Source organism: Camelina sativa, chromosome 16 (assembly GCF_030686135.1).
Source record: "Camelina sativa cultivar CO46 ecotype springtype chromosome 16, ASM3068613v1".
NCBI lineage: Eukaryota > Viridiplantae > Streptophyta > Magnoliopsida > Brassicales > Brassicaceae > Camelina > Camelina sativa.
Genome location: NC_141895.1, coordinates 23135804 through 23157120, shown reverse-complemented (window position 1 = coordinate 23157120; position 21317 = coordinate 23135804). Strand labels below are relative to the sequence as shown.

Below are 21317 nucleotides of genomic sequence, written 5' to 3'. Positions count from 1 at the left end.
AAGGTTGACCGTTGACCAGATGTAAAAATCGAAGGCCTTCACATTCGCCGCAATACTTGGATTTTACCACGAAGTCGCTTTGGCCTTCTCACTCGTCGTGTTCCACATTTGTCCCTCTCTTTTGTTTTTTTTCAATCTAATAAACTTGGTTATAAAAATCATCAGAGATTATTATTATTATTATTATTATAGAATTAGTCATTTCGTTTCAAATTGTGTTCAATGATGTTTGCTATTTTATAAGTTTCGTTGAGACAAAAGAAGAAAAAGGAGCGCGAGGTGTTGAGAATGTGTTTGATTCTTAAAAACGAGTTTGAATTTCAAAATAAAACGAAAAGTTAAAGTAATTGTTTACAAACGTAACGTTTAAATAATTTGTTAGGAGTCCGGTGACAATGGAATTTATTCGACTGACAGAAAAATTAATCCCTGCTGCATTTAATATTAAAAAGAGTCTATACTGACAACGTGGCCGGTTAGGATTGGGGTGTGATTAATAAATTTTACCTATTTATAACTTCAAAAAATTGATATAAATTTTATATTGGTATTACCCATCTTGTATTGCAGTAAAGAGAAACCTTCCAATTCCCAATTTGTATAAATTCAAGTGCTTTGAATTTTGCATTAAATATAGAGCCACGAACGATTGTAGATTTTTAAAACACCGAGAGAGAGAGAGAGAGAGAGAGGATATCTGAATATACTACTACTAGTATGAATTATGGATCGTTTCATGGTAAGTTTTTTGAAAATGTTTGTAAGGTTTATTTCTGTGACCAACAACAACAATAAGAGGATATCTCTAGATACAAAAAGGTGTTACTCTTAGTATAATGTGTTATTCGTTTACAATGTTATAAAGTGCACGTGTGATTTGGGGTCTAAAGGTTTGGCAAAATGGTTTTAAAATATATGAAAACTAGAGACAATTGTGTCCCCATTTCATGTTATTATAATATATTACTTCTTCTGTCTCGTAAAAATTGATATTTTGAAATATTTTTTTGTCCCATAAAAATTGAAGTTTTGTAAATTTCAAGAAATAATAATTGAAAATATTTAAAATGTTGAATTGTTATTGGTTTAAAATTAAATAATATTTCTTTAGTTAAATGAAAAAATATTTTTAAACTCAGTAATAATTATTTTCTTAAAATGTGTAAAAGCTTCTAAACATCAATATTTCATTTTATAAAGAATCGAATCAAGCCCCGCATCTGATTTCATTTTAATTAGATTACATCTCCCACCCAATTAGTTGAAAACTTAAACGTCGGACATATCACTATATCAAATCATTAATCCGTAGCTCAAAGGGTCAAATATCATATAAAAAAAAAAAAATTATTTAGTACACTTTTAAACATACATACGATTTTTGAATTTTTGTACAAATAAACGAACATAATACCTGTGGTACAAGAAAATATACATTTGAGAATAGCTAAATAGTGGTTCGCAAAATAAACTGTTAATATCCATTACTGTTTTGCATCATCTTGAAAGTATCTTACTGTATCATGTTCCATCTTATAAAGTAAACTTTTACAGTAAAAAAAAACTATAGTCATATCTCATATGCCTAAAGAACTGTCACGAAAGTGTGGAATAATACATTGTTATACTGATACAATGTGTATGAAAAGCATGTGGTCTACTTTAATACTAGAATACTTGTAACAACTGCAATGTAATTCTTTTCACACACTCATTCTGTAATCAAATAACTTGTAGGAATTTAGATGAGAGAAAACGAGACCTGGTTTTGGTCTTTACTACCTAAAAATTGTATTTGTTTGTTGTTGTGTTGCTTTTTATAGTTACAGAGTCCAAATTGGGATATATATCGCGTCAGGGATGGCTTGTGGAGAATTAAACAAAGTGGTGAAAAAATAAGAAGAAGAAGATGGGTTCTTCTTGTTGACACTCTTTAGTTTCACACTGGATCATACAACAAGAACAAGCTTCATATCAATAAATGCAAGTAGATAGATATACGACAACTATCATTCAAAATTGGTCCCTAATTTTTATAGTGGATTCATCAATCATTCGGTTGCATATTCTTCTTTCAATTATTGGTCTCTCTACACAACTCATTAATTTATGAATCTCTGTATTCGTTGTGGTCTTCTTTTTACACGTATTATCTGATCAAATTGGTTATTTTGTACGTGCAATAAATACAATGCCGTATTAGATATACACAGTTAGATATTTTGTAATTGTTTATGTATTTTTCCACACAATGATGATATGTCACAACTTGTAGCCGTGTGGTCCTATGGTTATGTATTATTTTTATGTTTAACCCCTTTCGTTTTATAAATTACTTTGCAGAATGTTCTTTTTTTTTCTTTTATCTTTTGAGTAACACAAATGCAATATTGACCAAGTATAATTTCTTTGAATTTTAAAATAAAGTATTTGAGCAGGGATGTCAAAGCGGTTTTATCCATTTCGCTACCCGTCACATTTAACCTGATCCACAACGGACTGAGAGTCTGAGATAATATTGTGGGGTTTGACGGTTCGGTTTACATCCGGCCTGCTAGATACAGAGAGTGGAAACATGTGGGCTTGATAAGGGATTGGGTGCCATCAAACACGTACGTGAAGCACTTACGTTAAGGTATATGTAAAAACCAAAATCTAATAATTCAATGGATTAAAAGGTACTTTATTTATTCTCCGAAGCAATTTACATTTGACATATGAAATTAAGAAACACTAATCCACATAGTATGATTTATTCCTCCTATTAGCGACTAAAAGAAAGAAGATGAATGATACATAGTTAGTACAATGTGTATTCACGAGTCAGTCTAAGTGTTTTCCTCTTGGATGAGTCTCTACCTCACTTAGTAGCTTCGTTTTCTTTCACCTTAAGGATTGGATCATCAACTTCAGGTGTTGTTGTCTGTTTCTTTTCCTGTTCACAAATAGAAAAAAATAGCAAAGATCTTTTAAAGAACATTTAACTCACATGTTAAATACTATATATATGCGTAGAGAGAGGTGAAAAGAATTATTTAATTACCTCTGACTTAGATTTTGGTGTAGATTGTTCGGAAATATACTGCAAGATCTCAAAGAATCTTGTGTGTCCATGGTTAATTGCTTTTTGGAGATATATCTTTGCCATATTCCCAGCTCTAGTCCGTACCTCTATCAAGCTGCGGTCAATTTCATCTTCATGCTTTGAGATGTATGGCCTGAAGAAAGAATCGTACACATATGTGGTTCCCTGAAAAGGTAAACACACATGAGGATATCAAATTAGAGAGAAAGCCAGTTGAATCAAAAGATTAATTTTGAATCTCATTGGCTTTACTTACTTTGGTCTTTGGGAACCATAGATAAATAAAGAATGCCAACTTGGCCTCGCTATACATTGGTAACCTTCACAATGAAAGCAAAGTATAATAAGAACAGTGAAAATATATATTTGTTACTAACAAAAGTACTAAAAAACCAATAACAAGTAACTTACCAGGAAACAAGAGCATCACCAACTCGTTCGGAAATCGTTAAAACAGCTACAATAATCCTACAAAGATGTTTTACGAGGAAGAAACAAGCAAGATTTAGGAACCTTTAAGGATAGAGATCAAGAAAAGAAGTATATATAAGACATTAAGACGGTTATCATATATATATATACCAATATTGGCACCAGAACTGAAGGTGTTCAATCTCAGGCTTGTTGAGTTCCACCGTCTTGTAACACTCATAAGCAGGATACGCATATCCAAACACCATTCTGTCAATAATTAAAAAATTCATTAATTAATTTGTTTGATTATACAACTGTTTCTAGGAACACAAAAGAAGAGATCAAATTATAGTTATTGAGTAACATACAAAAGCCCTCTTGTCAGAAACGATCCAATCATTGTGATCACCTGCTAAACATATTACAAAAACAACAAACGAATCTGCTGAATCAAAATTATATGATGATCACTATATCCAAATTTCGAAAACGAGACACTAAGCATTGATAAAATGCAACGTTTTAAGACGATTGAAACCATAACATATATACCTATCTTATGAGACGACGTGATGATGCGGCAGGCGACGGTTACGGACAGTGACTTGCGGGAAAGGAGAAGCAAAAACGGTATGATCGTATCGTATCGGGATAGTGACTTGCGAATCCTTTTTTCTCGTAAATATATATTTTGTTCTCTGCTTGACAGTTTTAACTTGAAACAGTGCGTTGCGGGCTCCATATAATACGTAAACAAACAACTTTGAAAAAAGGTTTAGCAGCCGTTGGATTTTTATCTGACGGTTACGATCTTCTACTTTTAATCAGAGGGTGTACCGTATCTTTTTCGCACCTGATTGCTCCCTCTTCGAAATAATGGATAAAAGAAAATTTTCTTTTACTGAAATGGGATAAAGCCACGTGAATAAATCTTAGCCGCTAATGATTAAACATCTGGTGGCTGAGATTAACCGAAAACCACTGGTTCATCTTCTTCCTCCTCATCCTCTCATCTTCGCGCGCGCTTAAGCTATCGTTCTCCATAGCTTTCCACACAACATCGAAACCGAAATGCCAGTTTCAGCTCCGTCTCCGCCTCGTATTCTTCACTCTCCGTTCATCCACCGTCCAATCAATTTCACTCCGTCTTCATTCCCCGCGAAGAATCTCCGGTCTCCATCTTATCCACGAATCAAAGCTGAACTCGATCCCAACACGGTCTTTTGATTCTCATCCTCTTTATTCTCTCTTCTCACAACTTCAATTTGATTCTCAATTTTGGGTTTTCGTAATATATATAGGTAGTCGCAATATCTGTTGGCGTAGCTAGTGTCGCGTTAGGAATTGGAATCCCTGTGTTCTACGAAACTCAAATCGACAATGCCGTAAGTCTTCAGATTCACTTCTCGATTCAATCGATTGGAATTGTTTGCATTTTTCTAACACAACTTCTCGGTTTAGTCTAAGCGAGAGAATACTCAACCTTGTTTTCCCTGCAATGGAACCGGAGCTCGTACGTTTTTATTATTGCTTCTCTTATTACTCTCTTATATACTCTCTATTAAAGTTGTTGTTTTTGTTGATGCTGTTTGTTTAATTTGTGGAGCAGAGAAATGTAGATTGTGTGTGGGAAGTGGTAATGTGACAGTAGAGCTTGGTGGTGGAGAGAAAGAAGTCTCTAACTGCATCAACTGTGATGGTGCTGGTTCTTTAACTTGCACTACTTGTCAAGGCTCTGGTGTTCAACCTCGATACCTTGATCGAAGGTACTATATGATAATTCAAAGCTACTCTGTTTGTTTTGTTGCACATTGTAGAGATAGATACTCACGACTTTTTTATTCTCTTCTTTTTCGTATATGGTCAGGGAGTTCAAGGACGATGACTAAATGTCTTTGCACTAGGGAAAACAGATCAAAGTATCTCTTTTTCCTCCCTTCTCACATTTCTTCATTGTACAATACTGTTTTGTTCACCAAGCATATGACAGAACAACATGTTGTATCAAAGAGATCAATCAAAATGTTTCTTCTGTTGTAATGAAGTAACATGACAGAACAACATGTATCTTTCATCTTAAAGCTGATACTATTTTCCCTCTGTCATCAATCAGCAACCAAAACAAATCTCTACAAAAGACCAATTCTATTGGTTTTTAATTGCAACAACAATGAGCTAGCTACATACATATGTATAGCTTGAAGTCAACCTACCATTGAAACTGACGGAGAAAGTTTCCTGCATTTGGCTTGTAACCAAGTCAACCGTGACTTGTTACTTTTAAGAGATAGGAAAGTCTCTCTAAGACCAGGGTTCTCAAAAAGGTCTAAAGCTGCATAGTAGACGCCTTCGCCCACGTTCTCTATCTCGTCAAGCACATTGATACAGTTTGTGATACTAAATCTGTCCTCTTGCGTTACGGAATCAGCCATCCTTGACCTCAAAGCAGTCACCATGTCTGACAAAGCACCTGCCATTTTTCCCAATGCTGCTTGATCAATATGGCTCGGTCCTAAAGAGGTCTTTGAATCAGGTTCTCTCTTCCTTTTTCTATCTACCAAGTTTGTGTCTGCTTGCGCTACAGTTGGTGTTGATATATTCTCAGAGGATTGATTTGCCATGGATTCTTCTAATCCTTCAAAGTGACTTGACTGAGCATATCTACCATCAACGGAATCATCACCAAATATAGTGCAAAGCTGCTCATAAATGGGACAGTCCTTAACATTAACCGGCTCACTCCTAGGCTGTACCTGTGTGACCCAAGTGTTTAAGAAAAAAAACAGCATTTCCTTCAGTAAAACATAATGCTTGAACCTAAAGAGGATAAAAGTAAGTAAAGCTTACACCAGAATCTTCTTCCAACAAGTCAAACCCCAAGATACATCTTGTATCTTCTTCGAGAACAGATGCGTTTTGAACATGAGATGATTCAAGAGTGTTATAGCGTTGTCTCAGAACAGCAAGATGTTTCCTCAATTGAACATTGTTGAAGTTAAGCTCCGTCTGCTCGTTGAATTCACGGCGTATGTTATTCCATGTTTTGCTATCGAAAACGTTGTTATGTCTGTTTCCTGATTGGATCTGTTTAACCACCAAGTCAGCTAAAACCTTGTCAAGAAACGGAGTCCATCTCTTTCTCGATCGATCTTGCTTTGTTGGTTGTACGTTAGCTTCAGCATCCATCAACATCTGTGAACCAAAAGACTAATAATAATAATAAGACATCAGCTATATATATCTATCAAAAGATAAACACAAGACAGAGACTTTACACCTGACACAGTGACACTTATTTAAAATGACGCTAACACCTTACCAGTTACTCTGTGGTGGTACATTCAAAATCAAAAGGATCATAGCAATTTCTAAGAAATTCAGCTAATTATGGTGTGATCACGAAATAAACTCATCATCCGGCGATTTTGGAACAAAATCTGAAGAGAAAAAAACGCAAGTGTGAAACTTGTTATAGACTGACCTCTCTGGAGATGAAATTATAACACGATCAGTCCTCCATGGATCCGAGCAAACGGGAGATTTAATGCAATTTTGTTCTTAATGCCATTATTTGCAGATCCTGTGGATATGCATAACAAAAACAGAGGGTTTTCCTTGGGTATAAATGTGTGTTCTGATTTGGTTAGCACTCTGTTCTGATAATATCATTTTCTTACTTCAATAATCTTGAAGATCAGCGTATTGCTGATTCGATAATCCCGCTACCATCTCCTTGTGCCGCCGCTTTAAAGGCTATTTGTGTTTCCAGAACTTCTTTTCAGGCTCCTCAATTCCCATTTCTTCATCGCACAGAGTGCTAACCAAATCAGAACACACATTTATACCCAAGGAAAACCCTCTGTTTTTGTTATACATATCCACAGGATCTGCAAATAATGGCATTAATAACAAAATTGCATTAAATCTACCATATAATTTAGCCATAATAATCGATGTTATTAACAAAAAAAAAAAGGGGTTTGGATTTAGGGATTCTGCGAAGTTGGCGTGCTATTGGGCTAGTTTAATGCTTGGTAAACCCCAGGCCCAATAATCTCAAATTCTCCTACTTTGTCTTTCATTGGCATACTGGTCAATAGACTCAATACTGGTCATATATATACATACACCTCTGGCTAGAGTCGACCAAGAGGGGGAAGCCTTGCATGGTGAGATATGGCAACAAATGGCAACAAAAATGAAGCCTACCACTAACCCCACTTGTTCCTTATTCAACTTATTAAATCTGTTGTTACCCATCAGATTTTTTAGCTAACAATTTTTTTTCCCAATTTTAAATGTTGGCCTACTAATTTTATTTACAAACAAATTAGTTCTTTTTCCTATTATATTATAAATGTGGACACCTAATAAAAATTGATATAGCGACCGACAGTTTGTGACAGTGACACACTGACTTACATAAACAGTTGTACCCGTCTCATTTGCTTCCTTTAAAGTTAAAAGGGGTAAAGCTGTAATTATTCACCTTATAATTAACATTAATGAATAAATACAACCTTGAGTTAATATACTAACACAAAAAAAAAATCTAAACAAAGGAAAAAAAAAATTAGATAGATCTGAAATCCCGCTTGATACTCCACCGACTTTAAACTAATTTAGAGAGATTTGATTTTTTTTTTTTTTTTTTTTTTTTTAAAGTTGAGTAAGAAGAAGCAGAAGTGTGGGCAGTGACTCCTCTCTCCACCTTCCTTTTTGATTCAACCTATCACCTTTGCTCCTTCCCATATCTTCATCAACAGATCCGTGAAGCTACTAAGTGAATGCAGCTACATTGAACCTCGGATCTAAAAAATCAAAATCCACGAATTTCGAAAAAAACACAAAAATGGGGGAGAAATCAAAGTCCAAAGGTTGGTGCGGTTGGTTCATCGCGATTATCGTGTTAGCTGCTGTTGTCCTCGCCGTCGTTTACACCGTCAAATCTAGAATGAAGAAATCCGGTGAAGCTGATGGTTCTGGTCCTGTTCCTGGTCCTCCCGGCGCCATTGATAAAAAATACGCCGACGCTCTCAAGTTGTCTTTACAGTTCTTCGATATCCAGAAATGTAATCTTCATCTAATTCGAGATTCCGTTAGATTATTATTAACTTACCTTACAAGTTATTATTTGATTTTGATTCGTTTTCTTTGTGTGCAATGTTTTTTGAATGTTAGCTGGTAAATTGGTGAACAATAAGATACCTTGGAGAGGAGATTCAGGTCTTAAAGATGGAAGTGAAGCTGATCTTGATCTTTCTAAAGGCTTATATGATGCTGGCGATCATATTAAGTTTGGTTTCCCTATGGCTTTCACTGCTACGGTTCTTTCATGGTCGATTCTTGAGTATGGTGATCAGATGGATGCTGTCAACCAATTAGATCCTGCTAAAGACTCGCTTCGTTGGACTACTGACTATCTTATCAAAGCTCATCCTTCTGATAATGTCCTCTATATCCAGGTTTGGACTTCAAATCATTCATGTTACTGTGTGGAAGCAAATGAGTCTCACTTGTTTAGTATTGTGATGATGATTTTTGATGTGTATAGGTGGGAGATCCAAAAATAGATCATCCATGCTGGGAGAGACCAGAGGATATGAAAGAGAAGAGACCACTTACTAAAATTGATGTAGATACTCCAGGGACTGAGGTTGCTGCGGAAACTGCTGCAGCTATGGCTTCTGCGTCTTTAGTGTTTAAGGATAGTGACCCTCAGTATTCAGCCACGCTTCTTAAGCATGCGAAGCAGTTGTTTGATTTTGCAGATACTAAACGAGGGTCTTACAGTGTTAGTATACCTGAGGTTCAGAAGTTTTACAATTCGACAGGGTATGGGGATGAGTTATTATGGGCAGCTAGCTGGTTGTACCATGCTACAGAGGACAAAACTTACCTTGACTATGTGTCTAAACATGGAACTGAATTTGCTAGTTTTGGAAATCCAACTTGGTTCAGTTGGGACAACAAGCTTGCTGGAACACAGGTTAGATTGAACACCAGTTGTAGCATTTCTGTTTTCTGTTTTTGTTTTTTGTCGCTTGGGTAACATTTATGCTTCTTAATCATTGCAGGTACTGTTATCAAGATTACTCTTCTTTAAAAAAGATTTAGCAGGAAGCAAGGGACTTGGAAGTTACAGGGACACAGCTAAAGCTGTCATGTGTGGGCTTTTACCAAAGTCTCCAACAGCTACAGCTAGTAGAACAAACGGTAATCTCTACTTTTATTATTGCATAGAACATCAAGCCTCTTTGACTTAGTTTCTTATAAAGCTTGGTTCTTGTTAAATCTCTTGTTAAATAGGTGGTCTTGTATGGGTTAGTGAATGGAACTCGATGCAACAATCCGTGTCCTCAGCGTTCTTAGCCTCGCTTTTCAGTGATTACATGCTCACTTCCCGTATCCATAAAATATCTTGCGACGGGAAAATCTTCAAAGCAACAGAGCTCAGAGATTTCGCCAAATCACAGGTAACTACTAAAAACATATGAACACTAAAAATAAACTATACACAAACAAAGTAGACTCACTGGAGTTTCGTCCTGCAGGCTGATTACATGTTGGGGAAGAATCCACTGGGAACGAGCTTCGTGGTGGGTTATGGAGACAAATACCCAGAGTTTGTGCATCATAGAGGAGCTTCGATTCCCGCAGATGCAACCACAGGGTGCTTAGATGGATTCAAATGGTTTAACTCAACGAAGCCAAACCCAAACATAGCATATGGTGCACTCGTAGGTGGACCTTTCTTCAACGAGACGTTCACTGACTCGCGAGAAAACCCAATGCAAAACGAGCCAACCACTTACAACAATGCACTTCTCGTTGGTCTTTTGTCTAGTCTTGTCACTACCTCTTCTGCTTTACAATCTTTGAAGTGAGCTATTTTTTATTGAAATCACATTGCTACGTGTTATTTTTTTTGTTTCTTTCTTTTTTAATGTTTGTGTATTATTCACACGCTGTGTATTGGTTGATATGTTGATGAGTGTTAAACAAACAATTAGTTGTCTAATCAAATTACAAAGCTTGTCGACAAAAAATAAATCCAAGTACAGAGCTACAACACACAACATAGGTTGACTAGTTGATTTGGTGCACACAAATGACAAAAAAAAAAAAAAAAAAAAAAAAAAAACAATGTTTCAACTTGCACAATTGGAAAATTCGTGAAAAAAGCGACTTATTTAATATTTGTCAAAAAAAATAGACAGATTTTTTTTGTTACCAGAAAAATCACAAGCAAATTTATGGTAAATATAAAGCATGATATATTTTTCTATTCCGATTTCCCCATTCGCCGTAACAGTCCGTTAACAGCGTGAACGTTCACGCTGTTATTATGTTTGAAACAATTCCCGAAAAGAATCCAACTAATTAATATTTGCTAGAAAATAGATGAATTTTTTTATAATTGCCAGAAACATACACATATCAACATTTTTTATTTTTCTATTAACAATCTCCTGAGGTGGCCAGAACTCAAAGTTTCCTCTGTATCTTTACCAGTTTTTTATAAATTGTTGGAGTTTATATGATTTTACATTTTGGTATTAAAAATTTATCACATATATATTAATACCATGAATAAAAATAAAATTTTGTGTTGTTATATGAATACAAAAAATTGATGTATTATTAAAAAGAAGTTTTGGTTTACTAATATAGTATATAGACTTTTCAAAAAAAAAAAAAACAAAAACAAAACTGATTCTTTCATTTTGCTTAAGTCATTGACATTTCGATTTTAAGCAAGTCTCCTCTTCATAGCATCCACAATTTCTCTGCTCAAAATTCGTAGTTCATATCCTATGCTTATTAGTTATTTTTGAGAATCCAAAATCTAATCGAAATATGTTATGGATGCTATGAAGAGGAGACTTGCTTAAAATCGAAATGTCAATGATTTTAGACTTTTAGCAGAGAAATAATATATATGTTTATATTATTTTATCATAAATTATTCATATTTTATATCACCAATAAAAATATAGCACAATTTATGTTTTATATTGTTAACATAATATCAATTCTATATTTTTAAATTTTTAAATTTTTTACAAAAATTTCTGGAGTTTTTAGTATTTTACATTTTGGTATATAAAATTTATCATGTATATATTAATATTTTTGAATAAAAATAAAAGCTAATTGAAATTATCTCTTTGTTAAGGTTTTGTTGTTATATGAATACACAAAATTGATGTATTATTAAAAAATAATTTTTGGTTGATATACTAATATAGACTTTTCAAACAAAAAAAACAGATTTTTTTCATTTTGCTAAAATCATTGACATTTCGATTTTAAGCAAGTCTCCTCTTCGTAGCATCCGCCATATCTCTGCTCAAAAGTCATAGTTCATATCCTATGCTTATTAGTTATTTTTGAGAATCCAAAATCTAATCGAAATATAGATATATATATATATATATTTTATAAATTATAAATTATTCATATTTTTCATCACCAATAAAAATATAGCTCAATTTTATATTTTATACTTTTAACATAATATTAATTCTATATTTTTGTATTTTTAGATTTTGTAGAAAAATAAATAGTGGAGTTTTTAGGATTTTATTTTTTGGTATTTAAAATTTATCATCTATATATTAATAGTTTGAATAAAATTAAATTTAATGGAATTAAGTTATCTCTTTGTTAAGTTTGTGTTGTTAAATGAATACAAGAATTGATGTATTATTATTTTAAAAAGTCTGGGTTGATGTATATAAGTATGTAGATGTACTAATATAAAATTTTCCTCTAAAATAATTATAAAAAATATATATTTTTTCATTTTGTTAAAAGTCATTGATCATTTTGACTTAAGCAAGTCTCCTCTTCATAACATCCACACACATGCATGTACCTTAAACAAGATATTCTCCATTCACATATATAAAATCCATTCATTCACATCACATATTCTCCATTCTCACTTATCTCTCTCAACAATCTCATCAATAATGGAAGAGCTCCGGGAAGCGGCGGTTGCTTATTACAACAACGGCACCGAGGAACAAAAGAATTTGGCACGTCAGTTTTTCCGGGCAATGGACGTTGACGGTAACGGCCGTGTCAGCCTTCGTGAGTATACCGACTTCTTGGGTAAAACCGCCGGTTTAGCTAGCTTCCATCCCGAGATGTTTCCGACGCTTGACCAAAATGGGGACGGTCAGCTCGACTTCACGGAGGTCTTGACGCTTTACTATGTGGCTCGGACGCATACCGTTTGTTGCGACGTGTGCCTCCATGCTCTGAGTGGTTTATACTTCACGTGTGTAACGTGCTTTGAATCGAAATGTGGCGACGACACGTTTGATCTCTGCGTCAAGTGTTATAAGCGGCAGGCCTATAGCCATCCGCATCGTCTCTTCCTGGATAGTAATGTTTTATTACGAGCTAAGCGTAGTAACGATCCTCTGGTACGTCGTCTTTATTAATTGTTGTTTTTATTTAGATCTTTTATTTAGTTTTAGAAATATCATTATGTAATTAATGAAGACAGATGGTGCAATGAAAGAAACGAAACAGGAAAAGACGACACGTCAAAACGATGATTCGGTGAAGAACGGATTTAAATCTAATTAGGATATTGATTAAAAAATATATATAATTAGGATTTTTGATTTCTGATTTTTCAAAAACCTAACTCAGATAAATTATTTATAAACCCAGAAAATTTGACCTTACTTTTTTTTTTTTTGATTTGGGATTAATTAGATGTCCCTTTCGGTTTGTGATTCAGATATTTTTCCCGGTTAAAGGTCTGGATTTCATTTATAAAAGCCTTAAACTAGAATAAAAAAATGAAAACACACACTCAACCACAGTTTCGAACTCGCATCACTAACATAGACTATGTATATTTGTTTTAATGATGATAGACTTATATATTGAATTGCTTCTAAATGATGGTAATTTTATCGATCGACATTTGTAACCGGCGTTTGTGTTAGAAAGTTGCTGTATGTAACATGTATCTAGTATCTACCATTATTGAATATAAACATAAAAATTTACCATCGTTAGAAAAAAAAAAAAGAGTTATCTTAATTGCATAAACTATGCAAGGGTTCATACAAAACAAGCAAGTAATGTTGGTATATTCTAAATTTTGCAGCAGCCGCCACCGCAGTCGCCACAGCAGCCGCCACCGCAGTCGCCACAGCAGCAGCATGATGATGAACAGCCCGAAGAAGAATCTGAAGTGGTAAGCAATTTTGACATCTATTTTTTTTTTTAATACTTTTTATGTACGGCCAGACATTTCTTTTTTCATTGGCTATTTATAAGTACTTTACTAGTCGAAATGAAAAGGTTTTTTTATTTTGATATCTTTTTAATATAAAAAATTTTTAAAGAAAAAATTATGCATGGTAAAAATTGATTTGATAACTTAATATTAATTAATAAAAATTAATAAAGAAGGCATAAAATGACCACTTCGTTTTGATTTATTGATTATAATTACATGTATTAAATATATTGTTGAATCTTATTGCATAAATAAAAAGTTTTACAGAAAAAATATGCATGTGTTAAATTCAATTGCATTGTAAAAAAAAATAGCTATCATTTTACATAAAAAAATGTAGATACAAAAGTGGTGAATATGGGGTTGACTAAGAGGATATCTCCAATCCATCTATATTTTTTCCTTTATAAATAGAGAAAAATATAGTAATTTATTTTAGAGGCAAATTTGCTCAAATCCACCTCTATTCTCAACTCTAAAATATATATTGCTATATTTTCTTCTATTTATAGAGGAAAAATAGAGTTCCTCTATATATAAAGAAAAAAATAGCAATATATATTCTAGGGACAAGAATAGTGGTGGATTAGAGTAAATTTATCTATATTATAAAGTTTCTTTATTATAGAGAAAACCAATGGAGATTGTGTAAACAAATATGTAGAATATCAATACTAAATCAATAATTGTATTAATAGTGACAAGATATGAGAAAACATTTTTTCACGGTATAATATGAGATTTTAAATGTGTGGTTGCAGGGATGGTCCGATGCGCTGGAAGCAATGGATGTCGCACTTACTGTCGGAGGTGCCGCCGTTGTGTTATGCACTATTATGTAACAACTCATTTTCTATATCATTGTTGCATTTTTTCTCAGATATTTGGATACATAGTATAAGTTTCAATTGCAGACTAAAAGATCAAATGCGTTAAAAACAATGTAATACATTAAGTTTTGGGTTTTGGAGTGGATGGCTCCACTGGAAATTATGTGTCATATTTCTAAGTGCTTCCGTCTCTTTTTCTTTTTCGTTTTTGCTTATTTTGTTCTTAAACCCCTACATTATTTCACATAATTCTATTTCTTAAGATAAGTAAATCTATAAACAAACTTACACAATTAGATCAGTTGATTTCCCAATTAAAACAAAAATACATAGTTCGGTTATTTTGGCGTTGAGTTGATTTAATTAAACTAGCTTTAACTTTGATTTTGTTGGGTTTTGATTGATTTTAAGTAATTTTTGGGATAACCGAAACTAGTTGTTTTTAGCGTTAATTTGTTTTGATTAGTCGATTTTTTTTTAGCGTTGTGTAGGTTTGATTAAACTTGTTTTAGTTTCAATTTTTTTTGTTTTTTTGCTTCAACATTTGTAATTTTGGGAGGAGGATATTATTTTAGGCTAGCAATTTCTAGAGAGAATAATATATATACAAACTCTCGAAGAGGTTATTATAGAGAGAATGAATTTGTAAATGTAATACTTTTCACTTTTTGTTTTAATGTTATTTTTTTTCTCATTAACCCACAATTAAATAAGATTCACTTTTTTACCTTAGTGTTATCTTAACTTAAAGAAATAAATAAATATTGTTGAAATAACTATAATTACAAATCGAAGTTAAAGCTAACTTAATCAAACCAACTCAACCCTAAAAAAATATTGACAAATTCTGTGTAAATTTGTTCTAATTGGGAAATATACTATTTAATTGTGTATTTTTGTTTATAATTTTTTTTTTCCTGAAAAGTAGTGAAAACTAAATGTGGTTCAAGAAAGTGGAGAAGCTATGATATAGAAAATAAGTTGTAGTGCAAAACGCCCACTTACATTATTGATGAAAGAAAGAAAATAGGAAATATAAATATGTGTATGTTTCTAGCAATTAGGAAAATATTCATGTATTTTTTCTAGTAAATATGTTAATAAGTGGGGTTTAAAAAAAAAAAAAATTGTTTCAGAAAATGTTCAGGGTCATTACAGCGAAAAAGGAAATCGGAACAAAAAATAAATCGTAAGTTTTATATCTACTAGTATAAATTAGTTTGTGTATTTTTTTAATAATAAAAAAAAGTTAGTCAATTTTTGTGGCAAATATTAAACAAGTCGCGTATTTTTCGAGAATTTTGCCCTTGCAAAATAATGGTATGAAAAAGTCCGGTTAGAATTTTAAACCGGAAATTCAGGTTAAATCAACGAACTGGGTTTGGGTTTGAACTTAAACCCTTTGTTGTCGTGTCGCGGCGTGAAACTAAAAGAAACAAAAACCCTAGAGCATCCCTCTCCCCTTTAGACGACGAGACGAAGGCTTCTTCTTCTTCAGTGTATCGTTTCGTCTCTGCTCTGCTCAGAATTACAAATCGTCGGTATTATTCCGGTTTACAGTTTCGTCTCTGTCAGGTTCGATTCGATTTTATTGTTTACCTCTGCTCTAGTCTTACAATTTCTTTGTTGTTAAATTCGATTTCATTGAGCTTAACGTTTCATCAAGTCTTAGTTTTTTTTTTTTTAAGTTGCGTTGAAACCCTAATAAGCTCATCTTAATACCGAGCTCAAAAAAAAAACCGCCGCTTTGTTGAAATTTGTTGGTGCTGCTGTATAAAGATTTGATTTTTTATAAATTCTGAGAACTGAAAGCATATTAAAAAAAAAAAAAAATCAACAGGAACTGGATCTTCAATGGAGGGGTTAAAGCTATCAGAAGCGGAGTTGATGGTTTACATTCATCCTTCCAAGAGCAGAAACGTTTTCCAAGCTATTTGTCGCGAGCTCAGTTCTCTTCTTTTCCAGTTCGTTCGTTTTCTTCTCACTTTTTTTTTTACTTAAAGTTTTAATCTTTTAGATCAAATTTTGGGTTTTTAGGTTGTGATTCTCAACTTTGTAGGTTCATTACTTATTTGGCTATTACAAATACCTCACTGTTGTTGCTAATTGATTCATTTTATATGTTGGAAAGAACCAAATTCGTTACTTCAGATTTCTAGCAGATCTTTTTTTTTTTGTTTCTTGGTGAGATTAGCGTTTAATTGAATTGAGCTTTCTTGATGCAATGTTTGTTGTTGGGTGATACTTTGTTTTTTTTTTTTTGTTCTTTTCTGATAAAATTTGTGTGTTTATATCTTTGTTCTGAAGGTATAATGAAAGCTTTGATGGTGTGCTATTGGCTTATGATGCTAGTGTGAAAAGCAAACAAGCTAAAATCCTTTCGGGACTTCATCCTTACTTTGGTGTCAGAGTTAACACTAGACTACTCCTTTTTGACCCTAAGCCCAATAGTCTTGTAGGTAAAGAATCTCATTCGAAATTTTTGCATCCGTACTTTGGTTGCTCTTGCTGATCTAATGTGTTTGAACTTTGAAGCAATAATGGTTGGTTAATTTCTTTTCGATGCAGAAGGGGAAATTGTGAAGATTTCTGCAGAGTCAGTCCATGTTATTGTTCTTGGTTTTTCTGCTGCAGTTGTAACGGATGTCGATATACGTGAAGAATTCAAGTATAGAGTGGTATGTATGACTGATTTTAGAGGTTTTGAATGTACTTATTCCTTTCATCCAACTTGTTAAAACTGATTATACCATTTGCTCTGTGCAGAGAGATGGGGAAGGTTCTTTTGTGAGCAGATCGCATAAACGGCATGTACTAAAGCTTGGAACCATGTTACGCCTTCAAGTCCAAAGGTATAATAAACAAACTTTTTAGTTTCTCTGTTCTACTGATTTTGTCAAATCAAAGTTGTGATTTTGAATTGAAATGATTCTGCAGTTTTGATGAAGAGGTAATGCATATAGCTGGATCTCTAATTCCGGAAAACACAGGATGCGTTAAGTGGCTCGAAAAGCACTCTGAAGAAGCTTTGCATACAGATAGGTATAGTTAAATCTATACACTCCCTTTAGTTAACTGAACTCTCTCGTCATCATCTTTTAATAAGAAAACTCTTTTTTTTTTCAGGGATCATAAAAGGAGGAAACTCGCCTGAAGGAAATATGAAAATACACACAAGAGTAGAAGCTTGAAATGAAGAGAAGCAGCGATGTTGAATTTTTGTTGTATCAAAATCCTATGATGTTAACGCACTTTTTTCTTTTTATCATTAAGCTAATGTCCTTTTGTTCAACCTTTCATTTATGAATGAATATCAATGTTCGTTTTAATCAAAATGTTATGACAGTAATTTATGAAACCATGATATGGGCTTGTAAGTTATAACAAGCTCTTGACTTCCAAGGAGCAGTTGTGATGTTCAAGCTTTGCTAGTTCCGGTTCCGGTTCTAACAATTATTAGTTTATACTGTATATATAGTTAAAATCATCATAATTAATACATAAGCTAAGATTATTATTATGAGAAACAGAATAATGTTTTGAGAATATTGCGGCTGCTCGTATACCTTTTTTAATTAATAGAAAATACATTAATCAGCATCTCTATAATGATCTCCTACTGTAATTAACATGTTTTTTTTTTTTTGGACGAACTGTAATTAACATGTTAAGAACGTTTATATTACGTTGGCTTGTGTACGAGAGAGTTCAAGTGTGAGAGGTGCCGTCTTCCATTATCCATTGGCTTACGGTTTTACCATTTTTTCTCTAAAATGAAGTTATTAATCGGCTTTTGCGACCTTCAACCGAATTGCTGTGTAAACAACACAGCCGGTAGAGGAGCTTTCAACCGAACCCTAGTCTCTCTCTCTATATATATATTATCCTCTCACACTACTCATTCGAGTACGCCAGACCAACCTCTCTCTCTTTCTCTCTCTCTCTCTCTCTCACTCAAAGTCGATCATATCTCCTCTTTTGGGGACCGCCCTGTAACAAGGCGCTCAGTTCCAGTCCGAAGACTAGCTTTTGTATTTTTCTGAGACACAGTACCCAATTGCCGCCGCTGCTGAGTCCAGGTTGGCTCTTCTTTTCATTTTTTTTTGTTATATATTCATATATTAGAATGAAAAAATTGGATTTTCACTTGGGGATTCAAGTCCCTTGTCGCCATGTTATTCACACGGCATGCTTGTATCATGCTCTTTGGGATACGCCCGACCTGATCTCAGCTGTTGGATCTGCCGTGGAGAGTTATTTCTATGAACGTGAGAAGATACAGCACTAGGTCAGCTCTTTTCTTGTTTTGTTGTGTAGACACTGTTGCATGAATTTGCTTGTAGTTGTATTGTTGTGCCTGCATCATGACGAATTACTGCAGTACTGTCTCTAAATCTCTTCCCATTTGGAGTGCTATTAGCGGTTAGCGGTTGTTCTTTGTTCTTCTATCTACCTACTGTTGTTGTTAGCTTGGAATAGGTCTATCTATCTACCTACTGTTGTTGTTAGCTTGGAATAGGTCTATCTATCTACCTACTGTTGTTGTTTGCTTGGAATAGGTTGTTAACCATGCCTTCTTTTGTAATCTTTTCTGTTGTTCTCATCTTATCTCTAATGTATTTTGTTAGTTTTAGTATTTGTATGATGTTCTTACTATTTCTCTAACTATCTATGTTCTTATTATCTCTTCAAATGTATGATGTTCTCTCATTATTTCCTCCATCTTGTTCTTACTTTTGCTCATCCTATGATAAGTCTGATGACCTCCTACTCCTAGAGTCTTGATAGGACGAGAATATTTTGTTGCACAACCATCATTCATGGTCAACGTTCTTCCTATCAGACTTAGTAATCATCTCAGTATCTGAATCATTAGACTTTGATAGCCCTTACTCCAAGCTCAGTTCTGTAAAACCCAGTTTCATCTGATCCACTTCATGCTTAACTCCTCAGAAACTCGTTGGTCCTTTGAAAATCACTGGAGAAGTAACCTCTTCTTCCATAAGTCTTTGCTCATTACTGAAAAACCCAGAATCAAAGTCTTCACCTTTTTGAGGTTTCTTGTTGCGCAAACAACCCAAATTATAAGTCCGCTACAAACTTGGGACTACTATTACTCTTAGACAAAAGAATCAAACAATCCACAACTTCTAACTCTTCGTCATTCGCAGCAAAAGCAGAACGCGACTCAGTAAATGTAGTAAACGAACAAGAAAATTAAGTCTTCTTGTAACCTAACCAGTCTCGATTTTTTCTTCTTCCTCACAAGACTTAAGCTACGACACATACTCATCATGGTTTCTTCCTAAACCTTCAGTTTCGTCGAAAAATGCATAACCGCTCGATGATTCGAATAACATTTCTCGTACCGGAACCCTTTTCCACATTCATCGCATGTAAACAGAGTCTTCTTCATCGGTTCCCACAGCAAACATTTAAAACTGAACTCTTATTAGTAGTGTTAAAATCCGCATTAACTAATGTAAAAATGCTAATGAGGCATGATGTGGATGCTCATAATGCATGACTTGACGTTGTTGAGGCACGACGTAAAAATTACAATTACAAAAAAATACTCTTAACAAAATTAATATTTTTAAACTAAATGACGTTATTTGCGTAAAAATTTCACAAAATATTTTTAAAATTAATCAATGATTTTTTAAACATATTGCATAATTAATTTCAAAAAATATTACTTAATTACGACTCTTATTAGTTATTACATCAATGATTTTTTAAAGAAAAATCAAAAAAATATTTCTTAATTAGTTGATAAATAGTATCAAACTTATCAGAAATTATTAACAAAATCACTATGTAACCAATGTTCCTTCGCATTGGCTTATTCAAGCTGATCAATTAAAGTTGTTGACAAAAAAAATCATTGACTATGTGTTTTGATTAAGAAATGTTTTTGAAATTAATTATGCAATAGGTTGATAAATCATTGATTTCGTGTGTTAAGAAAAGTTTTTTTGTAATTGTTTTATCCAAATAATATTATTTGGCTTAAAAAAATCATTGATGTAATAATTATAAATATTCATTGAACTTAATTATGCAATAGATTTATAAAATTATTGATTTCATGATTTAAACGATATTTAAAAAAAGTTTTACCCAAATAATATTATGAGGTTAAGAAGATAATATTAATTTTGTCAAGAGTAATTTCCATAATTATAATATGACTCGTCACCGTTCTAATCATCCACCGTTAGCGTCTAGTCATTATTTTTGAATGATCAATGTATTTTCATGCTTCTTCAACCTAACAACCTCGAGTTAATACCCAATGTGTACGCCTGGTGGAATGATGACTTGTATGTCCTCATCCAGTACACATGCAGATGCGGCAGTCGAGCTGTCTACAGAGGCAACATCCAAACGGAACCAGTGTCTTTAACTTGTCTCCAAGGGTTAGAGAAGCTATTGCTGCTAATTCCCTGTCAGTTTTGAGCTTCATCTCGAGTCCGGAACAAGTAGAATATCTTATCTCATGGACTTGATTTGCTATATTCTATACTTACTCGTGTAACGTAGCTTGTGCCTTGTATTGTTGCTTGTGCCTTGTATTGTTATGGATTTTTTCTATAACTTAAATCTCCCCTACCCAAACCATTTAGTTCGAAATCCCAGAACCCATAAATTAATATTGGTTTTGATCCGGAGGCGAAACGTAATCACGTACTAAGAGGAAAAGCAGTAAAGAAAC

General features: G+C 33.5%; 6 protein-coding genes and 1 pseudogene across 13 annotated transcripts; 4 read left to right on the top strand and 3 right to left on the bottom strand.

Moving 5' to 3' along the window:
• Positions 1-2667: 2667 nt before the first annotated feature.
• On the bottom strand, positions 2668-4217 carry LOC104751447 (putative HVA22-like protein g). 4 transcript variants are annotated; one of them, XM_087490413.1, is made up of 8 exons: positions 4052-4212; positions 3868-3908; positions 3668-3766; positions 3497-3553; positions 3342-3405; positions 3044-3250; positions 2860-2935; positions 2668-2771 (listed from the first exon to the last, which is right to left on the bottom strand). In XM_087490413.1, exons 2-7 carry the CDS (start codon positions 3897-3899, stop codon positions 2861-2863), a joined length of 534 nt encoding a protein of 177 aa, XP_087346539.1. In that variant the 5' UTR covers positions 3900-3908; positions 4052-4212; the 3' UTR covers positions 2668-2771; position 2860. The 4 variants fall into 4 exon arrangements, with proteins under 4 accessions (XP_087346539.1, XP_019093536.2, XP_087346538.1 ...); XM_019237991.2 differs by having other exon boundaries at positions 2668-2935; positions 4052-4217; XM_087490412.1 differs by having other exon boundaries at positions 2668-2935; positions 3868-3911; positions 4052-4192.
• Positions 4218-4406: 189 nt separating this feature from the next.
• LOC104751446 (protein disulfide-isomerase LQY1, chloroplastic) lies at positions 4407-5604 on the top strand. The gene is made up of 5 exons (XM_010473389.3): positions 4407-4717; positions 4801-4884; positions 4961-5012; positions 5109-5265; positions 5367-5604. The coding sequence occupies exons 1-5, from the start codon at positions 4571-4573 to the stop codon at positions 5386-5388; spliced, it is 462 nt and encodes a 153-aa protein (XP_010471691.1). The 5' UTR covers positions 4407-4570; the 3' UTR covers positions 5389-5604.
• On the bottom strand, positions 5515-7587 carry LOC147925882 (L10-interacting MYB domain-containing protein-like). Of its 4 annotated transcripts, none has more exons than XM_087493139.1 (4): positions 7177-7587; positions 6981-7079; positions 6347-6691; positions 5515-6252 (listed from the first exon to the last, which is right to left on the bottom strand). In XM_087493139.1, exons 3-4 carry the CDS (start codon positions 6689-6691, stop codon positions 5704-5706), a joined length of 894 nt encoding a protein of 297 aa, XP_087349265.1. In that variant the 5' UTR covers positions 6981-7079; positions 7177-7587; the 3' UTR covers positions 5515-5703. The 4 variants fall into 4 exon arrangements, with proteins under 4 accessions (XP_087349265.1, XP_087349267.1, XP_087349264.1 ...); XM_087493141.1 differs by having other exon boundaries at positions 6347-6706; positions 7177-7585; XM_087493138.1 differs by having other exon boundaries at positions 6981-7334.
• Positions 7588-8022: 435 nt separating this feature from the next.
• Positions 8023-10552, top strand: LOC104751445 (endoglucanase 10). Its single transcript, XM_010473388.2, has 6 exons — positions 8023-8571; positions 8681-8964; positions 9054-9488; positions 9577-9715; positions 9809-9975; positions 10054-10552. The coding sequence occupies exons 1-6, from the start codon at positions 8352-8354 to the stop codon at positions 10384-10386; spliced, it is 1578 nt and encodes a 525-aa protein (XP_010471690.2). The 5' UTR covers positions 8023-8351; the 3' UTR covers positions 10387-10552.
• Positions 10553-12046: 1494 nt separating this feature from the next.
• On the top strand, positions 12047-14778 carry LOC104751441 (uncharacterized). 2 transcript variants are annotated; one of them, XM_010473381.3, is made up of 3 exons: positions 12047-12936; positions 13635-13724; positions 14531-14778. In XM_010473381.3, the coding sequence occupies exons 1-3, from the start codon at positions 12478-12480 to the stop codon at positions 14609-14611; spliced, it is 630 nt and encodes a 209-aa protein (XP_010471683.1). In that variant the 5' UTR covers positions 12047-12477; the 3' UTR covers positions 14612-14778. The 2 variants fall into 2 exon arrangements, with proteins under 2 accessions (XP_010471683.1, XP_010471684.1); XM_010473382.3 differs by having other exon boundaries at positions 12370-12936; positions 13638-13724.
• A 1198-nt stretch (positions 14779-15976) lies between these two features.
• Positions 15977-17934, top strand: LOC104751440 (uncharacterized). The gene is made up of 7 exons (XM_010473380.3): positions 15977-16174; positions 16440-16563; positions 16907-17058; positions 17168-17277; positions 17366-17451; positions 17537-17641; positions 17726-17934. The coding sequence occupies exons 2-7, from the start codon at positions 16454-16456 to the stop codon at positions 17751-17753; spliced, it is 591 nt and encodes a 196-aa protein (XP_010471682.1). The 5' UTR covers positions 15977-16174; positions 16440-16453; the 3' UTR covers positions 17754-17934.
• Positions 17935-19268: 1334 nt separating this feature from the next.
• On the bottom strand, positions 19269-21068 carry LOC147925881 (uncharacterized; annotated as a pseudogene).
• Positions 21069-21317: the final 249 nt, after the last annotated feature.